This window comes from Lipophrys pholis (assembly GCF_963383615.2).
Source record: "Lipophrys pholis genome assembly, chromosome: 19".
Taxonomy (NCBI): Eukaryota; Metazoa; Chordata; class Actinopteri; order Blenniiformes; family Blenniidae; genus Lipophrys; species Lipophrys pholis.
This window is the reverse complement of record NC_137647.1, coordinates 8492558-8512625: the sequence shown is the minus strand read 5'-3', so window position 1 is coordinate 8512625 and position 20068 is coordinate 8492558. Positions and strand designations below refer to the sequence as shown.

Below are 20068 nucleotides of genomic sequence, written 5' to 3'. Positions count from 1 at the left end.
TGAGGAGAGAAAAGAAACCTTGTCGAACTTAATGCATCTCAAAGGTACAATGAACCATTTCCCTATGAAATGCTTGAGTAAATGGACATGCTTTTTATAAACCAGTGCGCCCCACTTTAGACGGGACTCTGGCCCATTTTCAGCCTTGACAACACACACAGCTCTGACACACGTAAATGGCAAGGCGTTTAAAGTGAGAGTACGACGCCTTTCAAAAAGATGCAGGACACAAAGAGTGGACAGGCGTATTTATGTAAGAGTGTAATATGATTTGCATCCAAGTGTAGATGTGACAAAATGAGAGAGGCTGATGTAAAAGGACCTGCTGTATCCCATCGATGACTGCAACGTGTGACGACCACGGTACTCCGTATGAAAATCACCAGCAACTATCTGAACCAAGAAATTGATCATCATTTCAAGATAAATTATTTCACACTGCTTAAAAAGCCCCACAGTGGGGGGGTCTGAGAGGAGATGAGAAACACTTGTGTTCATTATCACATTCCACCTGAATGCATTTGCAACAAAACTGCTTTTCTTTCCCAGAAGGCATGTCCCTTTCCAAGGCTGTGAGTGCAAGCACTCTCCTCTAAGAGTGTAATAATAGTGGCTTTTGAAGCTACCTGTCTTACTGGTTAACCCTCCGACCCGTTTCATTTGCTCACAGTTCCCAGGTGACAGTGTTGAGACCAAACACCTACCTATTGTGTGATCTCTATACTGCAGCTGTCAGTGTGGACAACAGTGGCGTCGCCTCACCAGAATACAGTGTGTCACAGTGTGGGGATGAGAAAAAAAACATTCAGAACCGATAAATGCATCCGGTAAGAAAGCGAGTGTAAATTTCAAAATCGTTATAAATCGTAGGCGAGAGTGCAAACTATTTCACCTACATCACCACCAAACTGGACAAAACCAATAATAAATGTATTATTCAATCAATCGGGGTGTCTGTCATGCCTTGAGTGTTTGGTGGTTTATCTTTAATCAATATTGGAGTATATCAACTTGAAGGTTGTGCTTTGTCTCCACTGTTTGTGATCTTGATAAATGATGTAGAGACACAACACAGGTCAGGAGGGGAACATGTGGTTTGTATTGAAGTATGACGTGTTTGGGGCATGGCTCAACACCTCCAGGTTTGACCAAACTGTTTTCCATGGATAACCATAATGAATGGAATCATGGATACAAATAATATAAACGAGTTTTCTCCACATTGTGACCTCATTCTTACACATGTAGTGACAGGCTTAACTGGGTGAAACTTAAAATAGAACTACTTCAAATTAAGAAAAAGCCTATTGAGGTGATTTGGGCATCATTTTGTCATTAAGATGCCTACCATTGAAGCTATACCTATTCAAACATGGTGATGCAAAAATCTCCATGAAGTGGAATTCAGAGATATCAAAGTCACAATTTAAAAAAACGTCTCCTGATGAAGGACGTGGAGCTTTTAGGTTGTGGCTCTTTCAAGAACAAAACAGCGAAACTAGCTGGCAGAAACAAAAAAACAAGAATGGCAGCAGGGTTCCATAAGAGACATAACCAGACATAACCAGGGACTAGACAGGCAATAAGGAACTGAAACTAAATGGAGGAGCCGATAAGACCTGGAGGGCAGACTGGTGTCTTGATATCGCTCATGGGGTGAATTGTGAGTGTGTGACTGGCCTTAAGTGTCCAGTGGCGCAGTGGTTATGTTGTTGGACTGTGGGAGGAAACTGGAGTACCTGGAGGAAACCCATGCACGCACACAGAGAACATGCAAACACAAAGCAAGGCCCGGTAGGAGCTTTGACCACTGCACCACCATTGGCCCCATCAAAAGATAATAATAGAAGGATATGAAAAGTAATAAAACACTATAAAACAAAGAATGATTGGGGAATCAATCACAAAATGAAGCAATACACCGTTCTTTTTGTCATTATGAAAAATTACACACAGCTATTTACTTTGCAAATGACAACTTGACACCCAGACAGAACCAGAGAAAATCGTTCTTTCATTTATCTTTTATGCATGCTTGGTCCAAGTTTGAATTGTCGGAATGGGGGGGCGGAGGTTGGCCCTCATTGCACTGAACGACACACTGGGCGGACCTCCCGTTCATCCACAGACTAACACAGAGAGACAGACAATTACTGACGATCAATCCTTCAGTCAATTTAAAGTCTGCAGTTAACTAAACAAGCATGTCTGGACCATTGGAAGAAGGCAACAGAGAGAACATGCAAATCTACACAGAGAGGCGAGAATTAAACTTGCGTCTTCTTGCTGTGAGGTGACATTCCTAACCACTGCTCCGCCCAGCTACCCTCTGCTCAAAGCAGGATAGACGCCTCCAAACTCAGCAGTGATTAACTCCAATTACGGCTGCCAGCTTCCTTGTTGGAAATTTTATTCCAGGATGAAAAACAAGTTTAATTGGTGGCTAATTTTACCCATCGCTGACAAGATTGCAGCCTTCAGAGGGACCCTACTGTATTCATTTGCTAATGACAGGCAACATTACTCAAGCTAAATTAGATTACCCACACCCCGGGGCCATTCCTATGAGGGTCATGTTAATATTCCTCTCTAAAACAACAGGATGAGTTACAACAACCGCTCGCCTCGCCGGCGCCATCAACACTCGTTTGACCCGGTCTAGGAAACGCTTTGGTCATAAATCCATGTGAAGTGGAGGTCACGTGATGTGGGATTGTCAGTTGTGACTTAATGAGCACAGATTCCAGAAAAAATTTAATTTTCTGAGATTGATGTAGCTGCTGTGCTGCAACATCCGATAATTATATCAAAGGATCAAACCTAATAAGGGTTATTTCCACGTAAGCACTTAAGCGTGGCACCCACCTTTGTTGTGGCACTTTTGGTGTAGGTATGTATTTGATGCAATAATGTTGAGCTCTGCCTCACAGCCTGTGACCTGAATGGAAGGCCTTTAAAGAAAAGAACACATGACTGTAGTACATAAAGGCTTCTATTTTTTTTTAACAGAAAGACTGCAACTGCAGTACTGTATTTCTTTGTCCACAATCTAGTCATTTGTTTGGTATGAACACATGTTTGTCATTCACTATGAAAAGCACAGCTTTAATTCCTTCACAGATTGAATCTGGACAGCAAAAATGAAAAAAAAAATAAAAATGGCTACTTTCAGTCAGGTTGTTTGACTCTGAATGACTCTGATGCCTTTTCTGATACTTTGATTGAAGAGCTACGTCGTGTAATGCCAACTGATTTATTTCTTTGTCAAACAATGAGGAGACTCCAGGACTGAAGTGGCTCATCGCTCATTCGGAGCTGACAGTGATTCAGTCTTACGTGAAGAGGCATTCAGGACTCAGAAGGACAGACACAAAAATAGGAACTGAAGGACTGCAATCGAAGATCTTTAAAAGACAACCTCCGCTGCGATGATTATGCGTGGCTGCAATTATTTAGCCGAAGTCCTATACATAATCGGAGTGAGGCTACGCTGCTGTTCATAGATAATAGGTAGGTTGAGAACCAATGGTGAGAGCCCTGCAGATGGTTTATGAGAAACAAGACATTCATGATTCCCAGACGATGAACCTTTCTGACATTGGCAGCTAAGTTTTGCTCCTTGTGCCTTTATATGAGTTTGAAATCTGTTTGCGAGTTCATTTTTTTCGTTTCTCTTTTTCTTTCGGGTGCTAAATATAGACATACAAGTTAGCATATCTGTAACGTGAATTAATGGAGGGCGTCTCCACAAGTCCAGGACACAAGATAAAACATCCAAAATCAAGAAGAGTTACCAATGGCTGGAAAATGCTGGACTGACTGACAACCCAGAGTCACTAATCATGCTGATTCACATGTTGGAGACTGAAAAAAAAACTGACCGTTCTCTAACCGTGAACCGAAGTGAGTAAAACTGTAGTGGGAATCAACACTACAGCACAAACGACATAACCCTGATTCTGTTTATTTCTCTATAGACAGTATATCCGGGGGCAATATTTTAAAAAAAGTGATGAAGGCAAACACAGTGTGAGCAAATTCAATGAAAAAAAAAAAAAAAAAAGATTAATTTGATTGGAGCAACCCAAGAAGGAAATGCAATAAATCAGGAAGCAAAGGCACTGAAAACACATTTACGAAAGTGCTAATTATTTGGCTTTTTTTTTTTTTTTTTTTTTTTTTGTCTTGAATCACTTTGTAGAAAATTACTAAAATTTTTTTGGTCTTTTTCTTATTAAAGACTGAACAAATGAGTGTCTTCATTTCTAAAACTCCAAGTTCAAAACTGAATCAGTGCTCACCTTAAAACAACAGTAAGCCATTCATTATTTAAGCACATATAATAAAGTACATCTGCACATAAATTCTAAAATAATGTCTAATAAACATAAATACTGTACTCCACTAAATATTTCATAATTCTTTTTTTTTCATGACATATCAAGTTCCGTGTTTATCTGAATTTAAAAAGTTAATGGAATTGAATGTCTAGTGTCAGTTTTAACAAGGCATTATGTTTTAAACAACTGTTCATTAAAAGGATGCTTTGAATTCTCTGTTCACATCTTTTCACATTCATTGTTTTTTGTTTTTTTTATTATATTTATGTACAATTTTACAGCTTTACCTTACATACAAACGGCTTTTTCCACACATATAAAAAGTGAAAGCTCTACACTCCGAGTGAATCACACCGATGGCTTTCCCCTCATATGTGCTCAGCTGGATACATAAAGTATTATCTGGAGGGGAATATCAGACACTCCAAATACAATCAAATATTATTCGGTGGTTGATTGAGCTCACCTCTTCAGAAACACATCTCGGGGTGGTCCGCAGAGCAAGCTCAAGCAAACACACAGCTTTTAATATGTACGATAACAGCCTCTCTTTTCTTTTTCTCTCCCAAAACATTTTTCACCAGGTTGATCTTCATCACCGATCCAAAGCGAGGTGTGGACCTCAAAAGTGTGTCAACCTGCCTCCTGTATTTCCTGAGAGAACTAAAAGAAAGAGCAGTGAGGGATGAGCGGCAGGACGGAGCCATATTCTTGTACAGGAGGAGGAGGAGGTGGAGGAGGTGGAGGAGGAGGAGGAGGAGGAGGAATTCCTGCCAGATGAGCTCCCAGGCCGTGTGACAGACAGACGTTGCATTCTCCGCCTGGCTCCGATCCTTATCAGCCAATACACTGGATGTTGAGGCTCTTTTCAGAGCACAAGGAAGTCCTCACCTGTGTAGTTTTCACAAATGGAAACCTTTTTTTTTTTTTGTTCTTTTCAAGTCAGCTGCTCTTCTCTTGTGACAGGCACATACACAATGTCACATCCATCGGGGGTTGTGATGGAAGAATGGCAGACTGATACGGAAGTGAATAAATAAAAAAATAAAAAAAAACTTCGAGCAGCGGCGCTCTCGCGACACAACAGACATTTTGTTCCATTGACAAATGTCAGAGAGGAAAAGGATTAAGGACGAGGCAGCAAGGGAGACAGAAACCTTTCATATTGTTTAGAGCAGTAGTTTCCAAAGTGCAGGACGTGCCTCCCCTAGGGAGCGACAGAAAATCTTGGGGGCTTTGGTGGGGTGTGTTTTGCTGCTTCATTCCCAAAGTGTGATATTTGGAAAGAATTGCCAGCAAATGAAAGTACAGTCAAGATGTTTTGACGGTGACCAAATGTCCTCTTTCGCTGTTTCATGTCCTATTATGATGTCCTGTCTGGGCCTCCCATGCTTTTTGTCATGAGAATTTCAAGTTTCCATTGGATTTGAAAGTATTGTTAAGCAGCTATACAGAATATTACAGTACTTTCTTGCATGTGATGTAAGAGAAACATGGTATTTAACAGGTGTGAGGGGGATTGACAGGATGGACACTTTGATCATTGTTAGGACTGAAAAAATGTCCTCTTCACTACCTGAGGGCCTAATTTGTGACTAAACACAAACCTGATGAGTTAGAAAAGTTATGGCAGCTAATTTATTGAAAAAGACTAATTATTTAAAATTAATTTCAATCAACAAGCATGCATTTGATATTTTGAGAGAGCGAGAGAGCAAGAGAGAGAGAGAGAGAGAGAGAATAGTGTAAGGCAACATCAAAAATGAGTACATGATTAAACATTTGGAGTTCACACTTCAACTTCACACACAAATGGAGCACTTTCAAGTTGTTGTTTCGGATGTCATTTAGCACCTTGATATAAATACACAGGTAGAATACTGTTGTTTAACAAAACTTCAATGCATCACTCTCAAAGTTTTACCCACAAAGTGCGATGACTGCTGCACAGACACGGGTTGCGATCAGCACACTGTTCCTTTAAGCATTTTGGCACGAGTTGAAGGATAACACTGAATTTGTATTGGCTACAGCAAGGACCATTTAAAAACTCCTGCTTTGACGATCTCTAAAACAGATGCTTACATCTGATTTTGTTTGCTTGCTCTGTATCCAGCTGAGGGTCAGCTTGTCTCCGTTTGGTTCTGCCCCGGTCCCTCTGTAAGCAGGCAGGTTGTCAGAAGCACAGTCAGTTTCTTCCAGGTGAACCTTCACCTCACACCGGCGTCGTCCTGCGATTCACCCCATCCTTTAAATCGTTGGGGAAACAATTATGGACCTGGAGAAACTCCTCATGCTCTGGACTGTACGCGTTGTCTGTCACACTGTCTCTCGCTAGAGCGTACATGGAGAGCTCATCCAGGGGTCCACTGGAAGATGGCGCGCCCTTCATACCAGCCACCGGTGAGTTCTCCCGGGAAGCCTCTGTGGAGTGGGAGCTGGCGTGCGACGCCCGCCGCCGGTAGCGGAAGCTCGGTATCCTCGAGTACGGGGAGGAGGAAGAGAGAGAGCGGATGAACTCGCGCCGTGCCCTCCAACGTACTTCCTTATTTCTTTCGATGTAGATGTTGATGGCCAGGACGGCCACAGTTTCAGCGACAATGAAGGACAGGGCGCCAAAGTAGAAGGACCACCCGTAGGAGTAAGTGTACTTCTTGTCGTCATCACGTTTGTCATTGGGGTCCCCGGCGTTGCTGGAGATGTAGACGATGATGCCAATGATGTTGCTCAGACCTAACGGGAAACAGGGAGAAAATATTTTGATGCTTTAACCAAATAAAGAAAAACACAGCAGTCTGTCACATGGGTTCTCAAGCTCTTGAGGCTCCGGCTTACGCATGCTGTACAAATGGATTGTGTGATTTTCGGGTTCACTGTAATATTTTGGCAAATCAGAAATCAGAGAGGGGGGTCCATAGTCTTTCTTGGAGAAAATTCAGCGGCCTCCGCATGAATCGTTCAACACAACTGATGAGTCTAAACACTCAATCTGTAAAAAGCCAATAAACTATTTAGTAGTGGGTAAAATGAAGATACTGATTGGATGAACTGGAGCTTCTTGGGCAAATGATTCTATTGTGGTGGTCTTCTAAAGGTGTGGGCAAATGGGGCCTGTCAGGAGGTCACTTCAAGAAACTTTAAGATTATGTGCAGATCACCTCAGTCAAATATCATGGAGTTGCAAAATGGCAAGATTAAAATCTTAATATCAATCTTGAATAATGATTGATATTAGCACCAGGTGGCTGCTTTTGGAACCTTGAAACTGCTTAATGTGTTTATAAATTCTTTATTGATAAAATTTTCTTTTAAATAAATAGGTTACACCACTGAAATACGATAAAACTATGAACATAGACTCACTTTACCTGTGACTTTATTCCTAACAGTGATGAAACCTATGAATCCTCTCTGTACATCGGTCAGTGATGACATATATCCTCATCACTTGTGTGTGAGGTGTGTGATGATGAATAGAGAAGCCAACCTTCATCAGGAGACAAAGGAGCTCATTTTTGTGATTGCACCCTTGTTGCAGTACGATACGGTACCACAGGTGCATGATGGAGCCTCTTTTTTTCTCTTTTTGAGACCCCAGCCCACACGATCGCTCCTCGCCGGGAGCTCCCACAAGCTGACAGGCTGCGCTTCATCCTGACTCACCTGCAGCAACAAACAGGATGCCGGCGCTGAGGAGGACGTTGTTCGTCTTGTTGTAGACTCGACCCACCCCGACGCACAGCCCGCCGAGCATCAGCAGAATGGTGCTGAGGATGGGGAACACGCTGGAGGCACGAACTATACCTGCGGGGGACATGGGAGGAAACGCTCTTGTAAATAGGTTCAGTACAACTCTATAGGCCATATTTGATTTCCCCAAAAATTATAAGTCGACTTAATAAAAGATAAAAAAAAAATTTTTTTTTTAAGTAAATAGAAAGGAACAGAAGAATCCAGCAATCAATACTGCGTGAATTGATAACAGTGCAGTTTTTGAAATTTTTTTCATCAACCTCACGAGACCTCTCCTATCCAGCCGGATCTCCTCTTTCATCCATTTTTGAGATCTCCATTATCATTTCTACTTTGAGGGTTTGTTGTAACAAAGCTTCGCTAATCAGCTGTGGGTTGCAACAAGAGCTCTGGCTGGCTACCACCACCCCCCCAAAAGATGAATCACTGCACCATTTTACAACTTTCCAAGGGAGGCTGAGCTTATTCAGCTGTAAAGTCTTTTATTAAGCCGCCCTTTCATTTAGTCTGGCTAATGGGCTGAGTTTGAACTTTGTCCAAAAGTCTGATAAGTCTTCTTTGTTCTTCTTTGCATATTAGAGAGATACAGCATCGGCTGTGCTTTGGATGACAGTTCGCTGCTCACTGAATATCTATTGTGTAACACACCAATCACAGTTCATGCATAAGCTCGTTTTTCACTTTTCTATACCTAGAATTTTAATAGAAATTGACCACTTAGGTCAGTTTTACGAAGACCGATTCCAGGCAGATTAAAGTCAGGAGTTTGTTTTTGATTGCACGCAATGTTCTTCCTCGCTACACATCATTTTCATTTTACATTGTGTGAAATGCAAAATATAATTTCCTATTCTTCTTTTTATTTATTTTTTTGCTCATTAAAAGAGAAATCACCAAGTATGATCGTAGTTTAATGATGCTCATAATGCGTCACCATTGCCATCGTCACTTCACTCACTCCAAGCTTTTGTTCTCTATTTCAAAGTAGCCTCCGTATAAAAAAGCATTGTCTATTTTTGAAAAGCAAATACAAAAGGCGCTGATGGTCGGCAGTCTTCCTGGTTCACCTGCACAGCAAAGGATCGACAGTCACGGCAATGCCACAGGAAAAATTATGAGCGAGGGGCACTTACGTAGCAGGTATTCAGAGCTGTCCGTGTCGTAGTCATTGTCATCAGGGAAATGGTTGATTCTGTAACAGCTGCCTTGATTGATGCCTGCAGGACAAAAGAGACTGTTTGGGTGGAGGTGGCTGAAGGATGTTGTGGGTGTGCAGTCGGAGTCACTGCTTCACCCCAATGAGGAGTCGGTTTAACTACAAGAGTGAGACAGCCCAGTCTTCATATCGTAACCCTTTTAATAACTAAGACACCTGAGTTTATGTTGTTCAACAAATGCCACGAGTGAGTGCCTCTTCTATTTTTTTCAAAGATAAATTCCACTTTCATTATCTTCCAGTCTTTTCACAGTACTGATAGGACAATGTTAAAAATGTGTGTACCATAGGTCAACTGATGTTTTGTGATTGGATGGTCCTACGTCAGACGTTGTGGCAGACACCTAATGAGTAACATATTGGCAAAATGATTTATTTCTCTGTTTTGTGGAAGTTTCTGAATTTTCTAGTTATGCGACATACGCAAGCAACTGTTGAGAGTAAAAGGGGTAAACAGGGCTTATAAAGAAGAAGCAGCAGGGCGAAAACAGATTTTGTTTCTCTCCTATTAATATTTCAGGTTTGTTCGGTCAAATTTCAGCTGGGTGTTACTTATACTGGTTGACAATCTGCTGAACACAATGCTGAAGTCGTTGTTCTTCCCTCTATTTTCAGCGTTCAGCAAACACATTAGAATGAATCAAGTGGGAAAACTCTACATAAACTAATTACCCTTTCTTATTTTTAGCCATGGTTGAGACTTTCACCTTTGACCCAAACTATTGTTGAGAGCTCAATGAGCCAAAGCACGGATCCTACAAACTGAAGATCACAGCTCAGTACACACATATTTGAAGCAGGAAGATTGGTGGAACTATACGGTGGTATGATTAAGATTGCATTGCCTTCAGAGATTTGATGGGTTGTGGTGCGTGTCCAAATCCTGCTCAGGTGGATTCCTGAGTGCTCCAAGGAACAAGAAGTCTATTTGAACAACAAAAGACAGTATGCGCTGGAAGCTTTTAATGCCAACGTGTGAGAGGGAGATAGAGTGAGTGAGGAAGAGGTTAAAGCTCAGAAAAGCCTGTAGCTGTAATTGAGCCGGAGTATAAACAACACCTTGTCTAGAGAGAAAGGGGTGAGGGGTGAGGTTAATGGATGTGCTCATTGCAGTAGTGGTGATGCTGCTGGGAGCTTTTTGGTTATTCATTGACCATTTGAGTGTTGCGTATTTTTAATACGCTCATTTAGAAAACAATATATGAGGTATTAAATGTTGTTTTCTTTTCCTTTTTTTTTTTTTTTTTTTTTTTTTTGCAGAGGCCAAGTTTAAAGATTTTTTTTTTTCATGAACATTTCCACTTCATGCAATGTTTTCCTGTTTGTGTGTCAGATCCAAGATATTGAACGCTTGCAAACACTAAAACACTGAGAGTTACTGTCAACACATCAGTGTGTTTCTTTATTTGGGGAACTGACAATGGCAAGTGTATACTTTTTCAGGTTTTTACAGCGGAGGGTGGGACAATGTTGATTTATTTCCAATTTTTTAATTACACATAACTTAAACAGTGTGCGAAACTTAAATGTACCTTACAACTATCAGTAGTGTTTTCAAGGCTAAAATGCAATCCTTGAAAATAGCATTGCAAAAAGATCTAGGTTTGAATCTGCGTGAGGTTTGTGTGATCTTATGGGCCTGTTTTCTCAGAAAAACTAAAACATGCTTGTCAGCTCATTTGGTGGCTGTGAATGTGGACGGATGGATGGATGGATGGATGGATGGATGGATGGATGGATGGATGGATGGATGGATGGATGGATGTCTCAACCCAACTTATTAGCAAAATTGGTTAATTAGGAGCATTTTCTTTTATCCTCTCTGTCTCCCTAAGTTCCTTCAGTGAATGGTAGAGATTTCAGCCTCTGATTTGGCAAATAATAAATGGACCTTCAAAATCCAGGATAGTCTATTATTTCTTAAATGATATTGCGATTTTATAATGGCATCCCACATTAACACTGGATAAAATAAGACAGCTCAGTAGATAAAAGCAAATCAGTCACAATGGATGTGAGAAGATAAAAGCAAGGGAATGAGATAAATGTATAAAATATTCATGTATAAAGAAGGCATCTTATTTAAAAAAAGAATATTGCACTTGAGTGTATGAGATACAATTACTGCATGGAGGTTTACTGCTTCAATCATCAATCCACCCATTCACTCACTCATACGATGCATCTCAGGGAAGAAGCGTCTCACTTGTCTTCTCTGATAACCCCGGAGAGTTGACCTCTAAGAAAAGCTGCAGATCCACCTCCACTCCATCATTTGTCAAAACTTGACAGCGACGCTAAACGCTCTCCATCACACCAACTCTCACAAACACTCACAACACGATGAGTTCCTTAGACAGGTACAGATTGGATTTTCAAAATCTTGTAACAAAGTCACAAAAAAAACCATAATAAACATGAACGCACCAATATTCCCTTCATGTAATATTAACAGAAATCAGTGCCTAATTACATTACCACATGAAACTGATATACAGAATACTTGTTACCTGGTCATTATGTTTTGCATCTGTAGTGAGAATGATCATCTCTGAGAAAACTATAAAACCAAAGACTGATGTTCAAAAAAAAGGCCTGTGACCTCGATTCCACTGCAATACATAACATTAAATAAATGACACAGAGACTAGTTGAAAACTCTCTGCCACACTCATTAAATTATGTTAAATGCTGGGTATCTCCCAACGTTGTGATTCCTATTCTCAGGTTAAACTTGAAACCAATTTTGTTAATTATAGGATTCTTCATTTACACTGTAATTAGCCACATGTGCTAACAAATCCCAAAATAGAGGAGGTAAACATGGTTTAATCTTTTCCTCTGTTATCTATATTTCGGTTTTGAAAAAGGCCACACAACGAGACTTATCTTTAAAACATGTCAAGCTTTCGATCTCTCTTTTGAGCCACTGCACATTACTTTTGCATGTGAGGAAAATCAAAGTTTAGTAAAGGTTAAGAGGTGGAGGTCATTTCTTTATGAGTGGAATAATTACCGTTCAGGTTACTGAACGGTCAATTGGATGAGCCACAGTTGATCTTCTCTTCCCTGTAGAAGCAATGAACTTTTATTTTTACGCAGACCAAAAATGCACCCCTCTTTTATCTCTAATAACTTAATAAGCAGCAGGGATTAAAGCTGACCTATTGTATAAGCGGCATCCCTCCCATTACCAGAGTACAGACAGATACCTGTCAACTCCATTTCCCAGGTGCCAAAAGGTGAGTCACGCAACCAGCGCTGTCTGCTGCGTAGCTTTTAAGGCCAAACTTGCTTCCATTAACGAGGTCTGCTGCTTAATAAGGGACATCAAATTAATTAGTGTCAAATCAGTCAGTGGATATGGAGGGCAAGTTTCTGTGTCTAGTCACTGATGGAAAAAAAAAAAAAGAAAAAAGAGAAGGGAGCTTTGGACTATTTTCAGCCGCGATGTGAGACTTTGTACCTCGTAACTCACGTGGTTCGATGAGAAAAATACAGACACCTTTAATGCTCTGTTAAATGCCATGTAAACACCAAACCATGCTGCAGCGCTCGGGTTGTGTGCTATCATTTTACAACTAAAGCAAAATGTACATGCCTCTGTCGCGATATGAGTGCACAAAAGGTGGAGAAATGGTTCAACGTTGAAGCTGATTGGAAATGTAATTATAAGTGGCCGCCTCGAGCCTTGTGATTTATGAGTGACAGTTATCAGCTCAGTGTCTACGTGTGTGTTTCTGTGCATGTCCATGTGCGTCTCAGTGTGTTTGCGTGTGTGCGAGTGTTGAGCTGGACCCTTCATACAAAGCCTGAATAGTGACAAGAAGGGAGGGAGGGAGGGAGGGAGCAGAGATTAAACAACTGAAGAAGGTACGAGGAAATGAAAGAACAAAAGGACTGAGAGCGGAGGAATGGTGGGGATGGAGAAAAAGATTGCAGCAGACCACATTAAAGGGGGAGCCAGTTGGCTGAGGCGGGAACGGAAACAGCAGGAAAAGGAAATCAGGAAGAGTAGAGATTGCATTGAAGGCCAAAGTGTGAGAAAGTGGGATGAAAGCTGCATAGATTCGTCAGGCGACAAATGATATATCAAGAAATTAGCAGGATGTTTGAATGTTGTGACAAACTGGTAATTAATCGTACACAGTGAACACATTACATGGGAAATGATGGGTTCCCTGGGCTGACTGGAGATGTAAAGCCCCATGCTGTGCATCTCCTCTTTTTCTCCATGGCAACCCCTGTTAGGCTTTGATAAGCTCATTTACATAAACCATCTCCAAGGAGCCTTTTTGGCATTTTCATTGTATTTTCATACCCGTTAAATAAAAGACGGCTCGTCCCCAACACACCCACTTCCCCTTAACGGATCTGTCACTCCTTACCAGACGTGTGCCCTTGTAGGCACACAAACAGGAGAACGTGGAAATGTGTACACACATGCGGCACTAAAATCAGCTGTCACAGCTGCGGTGCCACTGGCAACAGGATGATGCACGTCGTCATTACTTTGAATTAACGCAGCTCAGCCAATAGCCAATGAGGGCAAAGCCTCCGTGGAATACATCCAATAACGTTGTCTCATCAAGTCGCCTCTGCCTCTGTCTGGTGTCTCCAGGAGTACAGTGTGTAATGGCAATAAGCTCCGTGTGACACATGGCCTCTCTTCCTCATTTTCGCACTTCAGTTGCTCTGCAAACAGATTGATGAATAAATCAATCAAAAGTGACATTAATATTACATTTCAGCGGAGCTGTGGAGCCTCCAGTGGGTGATTTACTCCATAGTTATGTTACACATAACAGCCATACAATAAACAGGAGTTGCGGCGTACTGTCTTGCTTTCTTTTTAACTTTTATCCTCATTTGCTTTAGATCTGCAGAGACTGTGCACACTGAGCTCTGAGGTTTACAGCAGGTGGGATGATTAAGCTTCAAAAAGCTTCAAATTGCAAGAGCTTTGTTACTGTGGCTTGGTATCAAATGCAGACATGAACGCGCTTCTCAGCCAGACTGAGCGGCGCATACATTTATTATTACTCTGGAAGCAGGGAATGCCAGAGTATGAAAGCATCTGTGTAATCAAACAAATTCCTCCATTTATTTATTTATTTTTTTCCCAATCCAAGTGAGGATGAAAGAAAAGCAATTTGGTGAATACATCAGTGATTCACTGTTGATATGACTGACAGTTGGTTAATTAAATTGTCACCAGGCTGCAGTTGCTTCAAACACAGCTCTGCTAGGGTTCGACTGTGAGTGCGTAGCCAAGTTGCCGGATGAGGGCTGAGATCTGTCGTCAGTTGTGGCGGTTGTTATGCATTACAATTTACTTAAAATATATAATGGGTTCTCAACATGACGCTTAAGACAGTGTCATCGAGGTGTGAAATAAATCGCAAAAACATTCAGACAATTAGGGGGTTTTCACACATGGTAGGACACTCGTCATGTCATACATTCACTTTCCCCTGATTAGGACTTTCATCATTCTTTTCAATCTTTTCCTTTTTTATTCATCAAGTCCCACAGATATTTCTGAAGTCTTTAGAGTTACCAATTGCACAGACGTTCAGTCCTTCCATCTTCTATACTGCTTTATCCAACTTGAAGTGGCATGTTGGATGAGGAACATGACAGGTCTCCACCACATCACTGGGTAAACATAGTGAAACAGACTGCTACACACATTTTTGAGTCAAAAGTTTACGTCAAACAAATGTTTTTTTTGGACTATGGCAGTGAACTAGAGTCATCCAAGGAAGCAAACACTCTGAAGTTAAAGATCATCTCACTGTGAAGTGAAAGTGTTTCAATATCTGTAATATCTCCCCATGATACAAATTAAATCTGAATGTTGGGATAATGAAAAAAGATCGTCTCAGCCATGACCTCAACAGTGGGTGTGCAGCTTGTCAAAAAGGGAAGATTAAGGAGGTGGTAATTTAACAGGGGCACTGCTTTGATAGAAAAATCTGCATCACTTTGGGGTCTGCACATAAAATATGATACTACCTTCAACAACAGCTATTCTAGCTCAGAGCAAAAACTACAAAATGGGTTGTGGAACAAAAAGAAGAAGCTTGGATTGCTGAGGCAAAAGAAGAAGAAAAAATCTTGACGCTGGCACCACTAAAGTCTACTAATTGAAAGACAAGTTTGGAGGCTTTAGTGGCATTCGGTTGGTTGCAGATTGCAGCCACATGGATCCCACTCAGGTCACCCTCTTCAATCGTTGCATGCAAGAGATTCCACAGCGGCCACCAAATTCAGAAAAACTGGCAAAAGCTCTGTATTCTGCAGAGCCAATGCTGATTTAATCCATTCTGGGACTCTGTAGAAACATGATGGGATTTGGGGAGGAAGGCCAGCTCCCTGGGTAGATGAGACAAGCTCACTCTATATTGCTATTATTTGTATTAGTCCTCATACCCTCTTCATTCTGTTGTCTCTCTCTGTGGAGTTTGCACGTTTCCATTTGGGTGTGTCGGTTTACGCTGGGTATTCCAACCTTCCCAAAATCCTGCATATGAAGTGAAGTGGTTAAATCAAGTGTCTCTAAATTGTTAAACTTTGTATATGATGTTTGTACTGTTTGTCCCTCAGTGATGGCCCTGAGATGGACCTTTGACCTCTCTAGAGTGTATCCTGCTTTTGGCATAATGTCGGCTAGAATTGGTAGGATCTAAGTTGGATAGTTGTGTATAGAACATTGGTAGATGGATGGACATTCAAACTATCAATAAAATGTAATTTTTTTAATCATAAAATTTTCACATTTTAGAGTTGTTGTGTTTTTTTGTGTGACAAAATTACCCGAACAGTTGATCTACTGGCCATTACAGTGAGTCATCACTGGCCCAACAACATTTTTTTCCCCGCCACAGATTCACGTGGCCCTCATGACACATCATCAGTTCAAAACATACCAGCTGAAAGATAATATGACAATAAAGGATTCGCATCTATTGCACCAGAGGGAGAGAGCGCATCAAACAGAATGAGAGAATGGACTGACCGCTGTGGAAATGTGGAGCCTGTTGGCTAATTAGTGCCCCCACATGGCTCTTCAGTTGTTACATTTTAATTACAGACTCCTGGTGCATAGAGAGAACAGTAAAGCCACCCCCAACCCCCACCTACCCCCACCCCCCAAACATAACATCATAAGAACACATCCTTGCTAAACACACGCATCTATTGACCTCAAGAACAAGAGATGCCCCCGTACTCACACCAAACTAACACCAGCTTGAACATTTACTGTAATATGTAACCGCTAATTGGGTTGTTAAGATTGTTCCTCACTCTCAGAGCTGTATTTATTTTCCAGTGTCATGTACTTCCCATGCACTTCCAATTCTGATGCAAATTATAGTTGTGGGTGCTGCCCTTGTTTAACAATATTCGAGTGAGGAAAACAAATGCTGAAGCAAAATGAAATAAAAACAAAAAATCTGTTCTAAAATGCACAGAAGCCAGCACATGAGAGGAATGTTGAACTTGTGCATAAGAAGCCTGGGTTGGATAAATTCCTGTCTGCTCTGTAATTGCCATTCAGGCCTGCTTGAGAAGAGGTGATGATGCTTGATGAACAAGGTAGCGAGAAACACTAAGTGCATTCATTACTGGGTTCTGGGAAGAGGAGGAAAAACGGGGCGGTAGAGTGCTGAATGGTCGCCACGTGTGTGTCAGTAATGTCATGTCACTGAAAGACATGTTGGTGTAATCTGTTGAACAAAATGTGATGATGGTTCCCCCTGTAGCTGTGATACACACAGAACCGGCCCTGTCAATAACCTGTGTATTTGTCATCATGACCGGAGGGTGGGTGTGTGTGTGTGTGTGTGTGTGTGTGTGTGTGTGTGTGTGTGTGTGTGTGTGTGTGTGTGTGTGTGTGTGTGTGTGTGTGTGCGCGCGTGGGGTGGTGGGGGGCCTTCTTCGCTTGTCTTCTCCTCTACACTTATGAGTCTCCATGACAACAGAGCCACATGCACCAGCTTGTGGTTTTAGAGACACAGAAGTGAAACTATCTCACAACGCACCAGGACGCTCTTCACATTTGTCTGACGTGTCCACCTTCACCACGGGACGAGTCCAGAACAATGTCATCATAGGCACCAGCCCCATCTCTCACTTGTGTCTATAGGCACCGGTGAAAAGGTTGAAAATGTGAATCAAAACCAAGCTCACAGACCCACAAGACACAGCAAACACAGGAATGATCCAACACAAACAAATTTCACAAAGCAAAGAAAGGCAATAAAATGCCATATTTTTCTATATACGGTGAAAACAAAAGCCTCAAAACAGAAAAAAAAATATCCAAAGCCTTTCAGTGTATTCCATACAAATGTGTTAACATAAGCAACAAAACAGTTAAAGGGAAACTGCAAACGAATATTTCTGCATACATTTGTCTGGATTTGAATAATAATGACTTAACAAATAAGAAAAAAAGGTTTCAGTTTTCTTCTTGTAATTGCACTGCCTATAGGTCGATCTATTCCTTTCTATCTTTTTCTTTATATGAAAAAATGCTACAACACATGTGAGGTTTCAGGGCTGCTCTGCTGCTCCTGCTTGGAACACAATGTGCTTAGTTTTGGGTGGACTCCTCATCCTGTCAATTTTACATTTCACAGAACTGCCTGCCTGGGTTTTGATGAAATATTATTTTCATCACGACTTAAAATAACAGCACAGACATTGTGGATTAAAACTGTAGAACCAGTTGCCATGCAGATTATATGCAGAATACCTCACCTAATTGATGCCAGCTGTGCATTTGGAGAAACACTGAACTATATTCTAACATTTTTTCTCCTGTCAATAACACCAGTTGCCTACTTCATATCGGTAAAAATATGCGAGCTTTATTAATGTGTTAGTAAATTTTTACTTTGCTGTTAAAGCACATGTTTAAAACTGTCACTGTCAGCTTGTGCGTCATGACACGTTTGGTTCTTTGCACATATCCATGCAATCACATCGACTCTCACTGGTAGCGGTGGCGAGAAGTCAAGGGGTGGTCGGAAGGAAGATTGGTCAATGAATGGCTGTCTGTCTGCCTCTGAAAAAAGACGTCACTACCAGCGCACCTCCTTTCCAAAGCCGTAAAATGCCTCAGAAAGACTTTCTAAACCAACGACACTAAAATAAGGAATATTGATATGATGTCCTGTAACGACAAAATATTTTTTTCTATATTACTTGGACATGACGTGAACTCTGAGTCATCTATTTTTAAATCACCGGGCATGTTTCCATAGCAATTTCAGAGATGTTGCCAAGCAACAGCATCGGATACAATAAAGACATGAATGAAAGTAGACTAATAGCGCGCGCATTTCCTGGCAGCCACCGGCTTAAAAGTGAATGGGCTGGGACGCGCCGGCTTGGCATCACTTTTCCTTCGTAGACAATAAGGGTGAATTCACTGTGTATGCATGTGTGTGTGTTGGGTATGCTAGACGAATGCGACGTAACAGTTGGCCGGCAGCTGGAGATGAGCATCCAGCAGGACGCCGTGCGTATATTTAACATGTTAATATGCCACCTAAATCTCCACATGGGTACTCTTACACTTCCAACATCTGACTTTGCTCCCTTGAAAGTTGTTTTACAAGTATAATCTCTTTTCTTACAGTGCACTCTTCACTAGACGGAGACGCTTATCGTGCGTAAAGGGAGTGCGCCCTTTTGTGCGCTCATACGACTGTGCGCACCGAGGAACAGACTTTCTGAGAAAACTGTTTTCCCTTAAACTAACAAAAAAATATATATGTATAACACAATATAGTGCAATATTTCACATGCAAATTGCATTCCAAAAAGTGAAGCTAAACTTGGATGTGGCTCACCTTCGATACAGCAGATCCTCCACAGCCCGGAATGGGTGAGATCGCCCTTCTTACTTTTGGGTTGTGGCTGGGATTCGTCTGTAGTAGCATTGGTGCCGTTGCAGATGTGTGCCCTCGAATAGAGCCAGTAGTCCGTTCCGATGGCTATGGTCATCAGGCTGAAGGCAGCGAAAGCCCCCGCTGTTGCCAGCAGCGTTTGAACCCCGCGATCACACCAACCCATGGCGCTTCATACTAGTCCACTCAATCACCGGTCCAACATTCACGCACCGGAGCGCATCAGGGCGCGGGTCCTTGGGTCATACTTGTCAAGGTGCACCCAGTTGCTCTGCTCCTGTGGTCAAAGTGAAGTGAGCAACCAAGTAGAAAAAGTAAAGACAGAGTCTGACACGTTCAGCCGATGCTTAAAACCAACTGGTTGCTTCTGTGAATATTAAAGGACACCAATTGTGCCCACTCCGGATGCTGCACACAGATTTGAAGCGCGCAGAGAAGCACGACATCATCGCACCTTTTCAAAAGATTAAAAACCTTATCAACATTTGATTCATTTGCTTCTGCTCCTTTATCTTTGTCTCAAAGTACTTTTCTCCCTTCCCACACAGACTGTCTGTTAAAACCCATGTCCAACAGGGCTACGTCAGCGACTCATAAATGAGACCCCACCCTCATCAAATCTAACCAATAGAGGAAGTGTGCTTTTGAATAAATAAGGGAAACTCACTAGGGCATTACAATTTATAATAGAAACATTTACTCCTGAAAAACATGTGGGATATTTGGGGTGGCATTAAGCAAACAATATGTCATCTTAGACATCTCCTAACTGATTCAGGTTCCATATGATCAAAGTCATTGTGCGCTATGACGGCAGTGAGACTGGCAGTTGGGGG

The 20068-nt window shown here is 41.6% G+C and overlaps 1 protein-coding gene across 1 annotated transcript; it reads right to left on the bottom strand.

The window, feature by feature from the left end:
* Window positions 1-4553: 4553 nt before the first annotated feature.
* On the bottom strand, window positions 4554-19787 carry LOC308125038 (voltage-dependent calcium channel gamma-4 subunit-like). Its single transcript, XM_080488501.1, has 4 exons — window positions 19176-19787; window positions 9227-9310; window positions 8004-8144; window positions 4554-7073 (listed from the first exon to the last, which is right to left on the bottom strand). Exons 1-4 carry the CDS (start codon window positions 19396-19398, stop codon window positions 6556-6558), a joined length of 966 nt encoding a protein of 321 aa, XP_080344627.1. The 5' UTR covers window positions 19399-19787; the 3' UTR covers window positions 4554-6555.
* Between the last annotated feature and the right edge of the window lie 281 nt (window positions 19788-20068).

Excerpts from the sequence above, each read along its gene's own strand:
- LOC308125038 (XM_080488501.1), bottom strand. The coding sequence starts at position 19,398 with ATGGGTTGGTGTGATCGCGGGGTTCAAACGCTGCTGGCAACAGCGGGG. Across the intron at positions 8,145-9,226 it reads CAGCTCTGAATACCTGCTAC|GTATAGTTCGTGCCTCCAGC; the intron begins GTAAGTGCCCCT and ends TGTCCCCCGCAG. Across the intron at positions 7,074-8,003 it reads CATCCTGTTTGTTGCTGCAG|GTCTGAGCAACATCATTGGC; the intron begins GTGAGTCAGGAT and ends GTTTCCCGTTAG.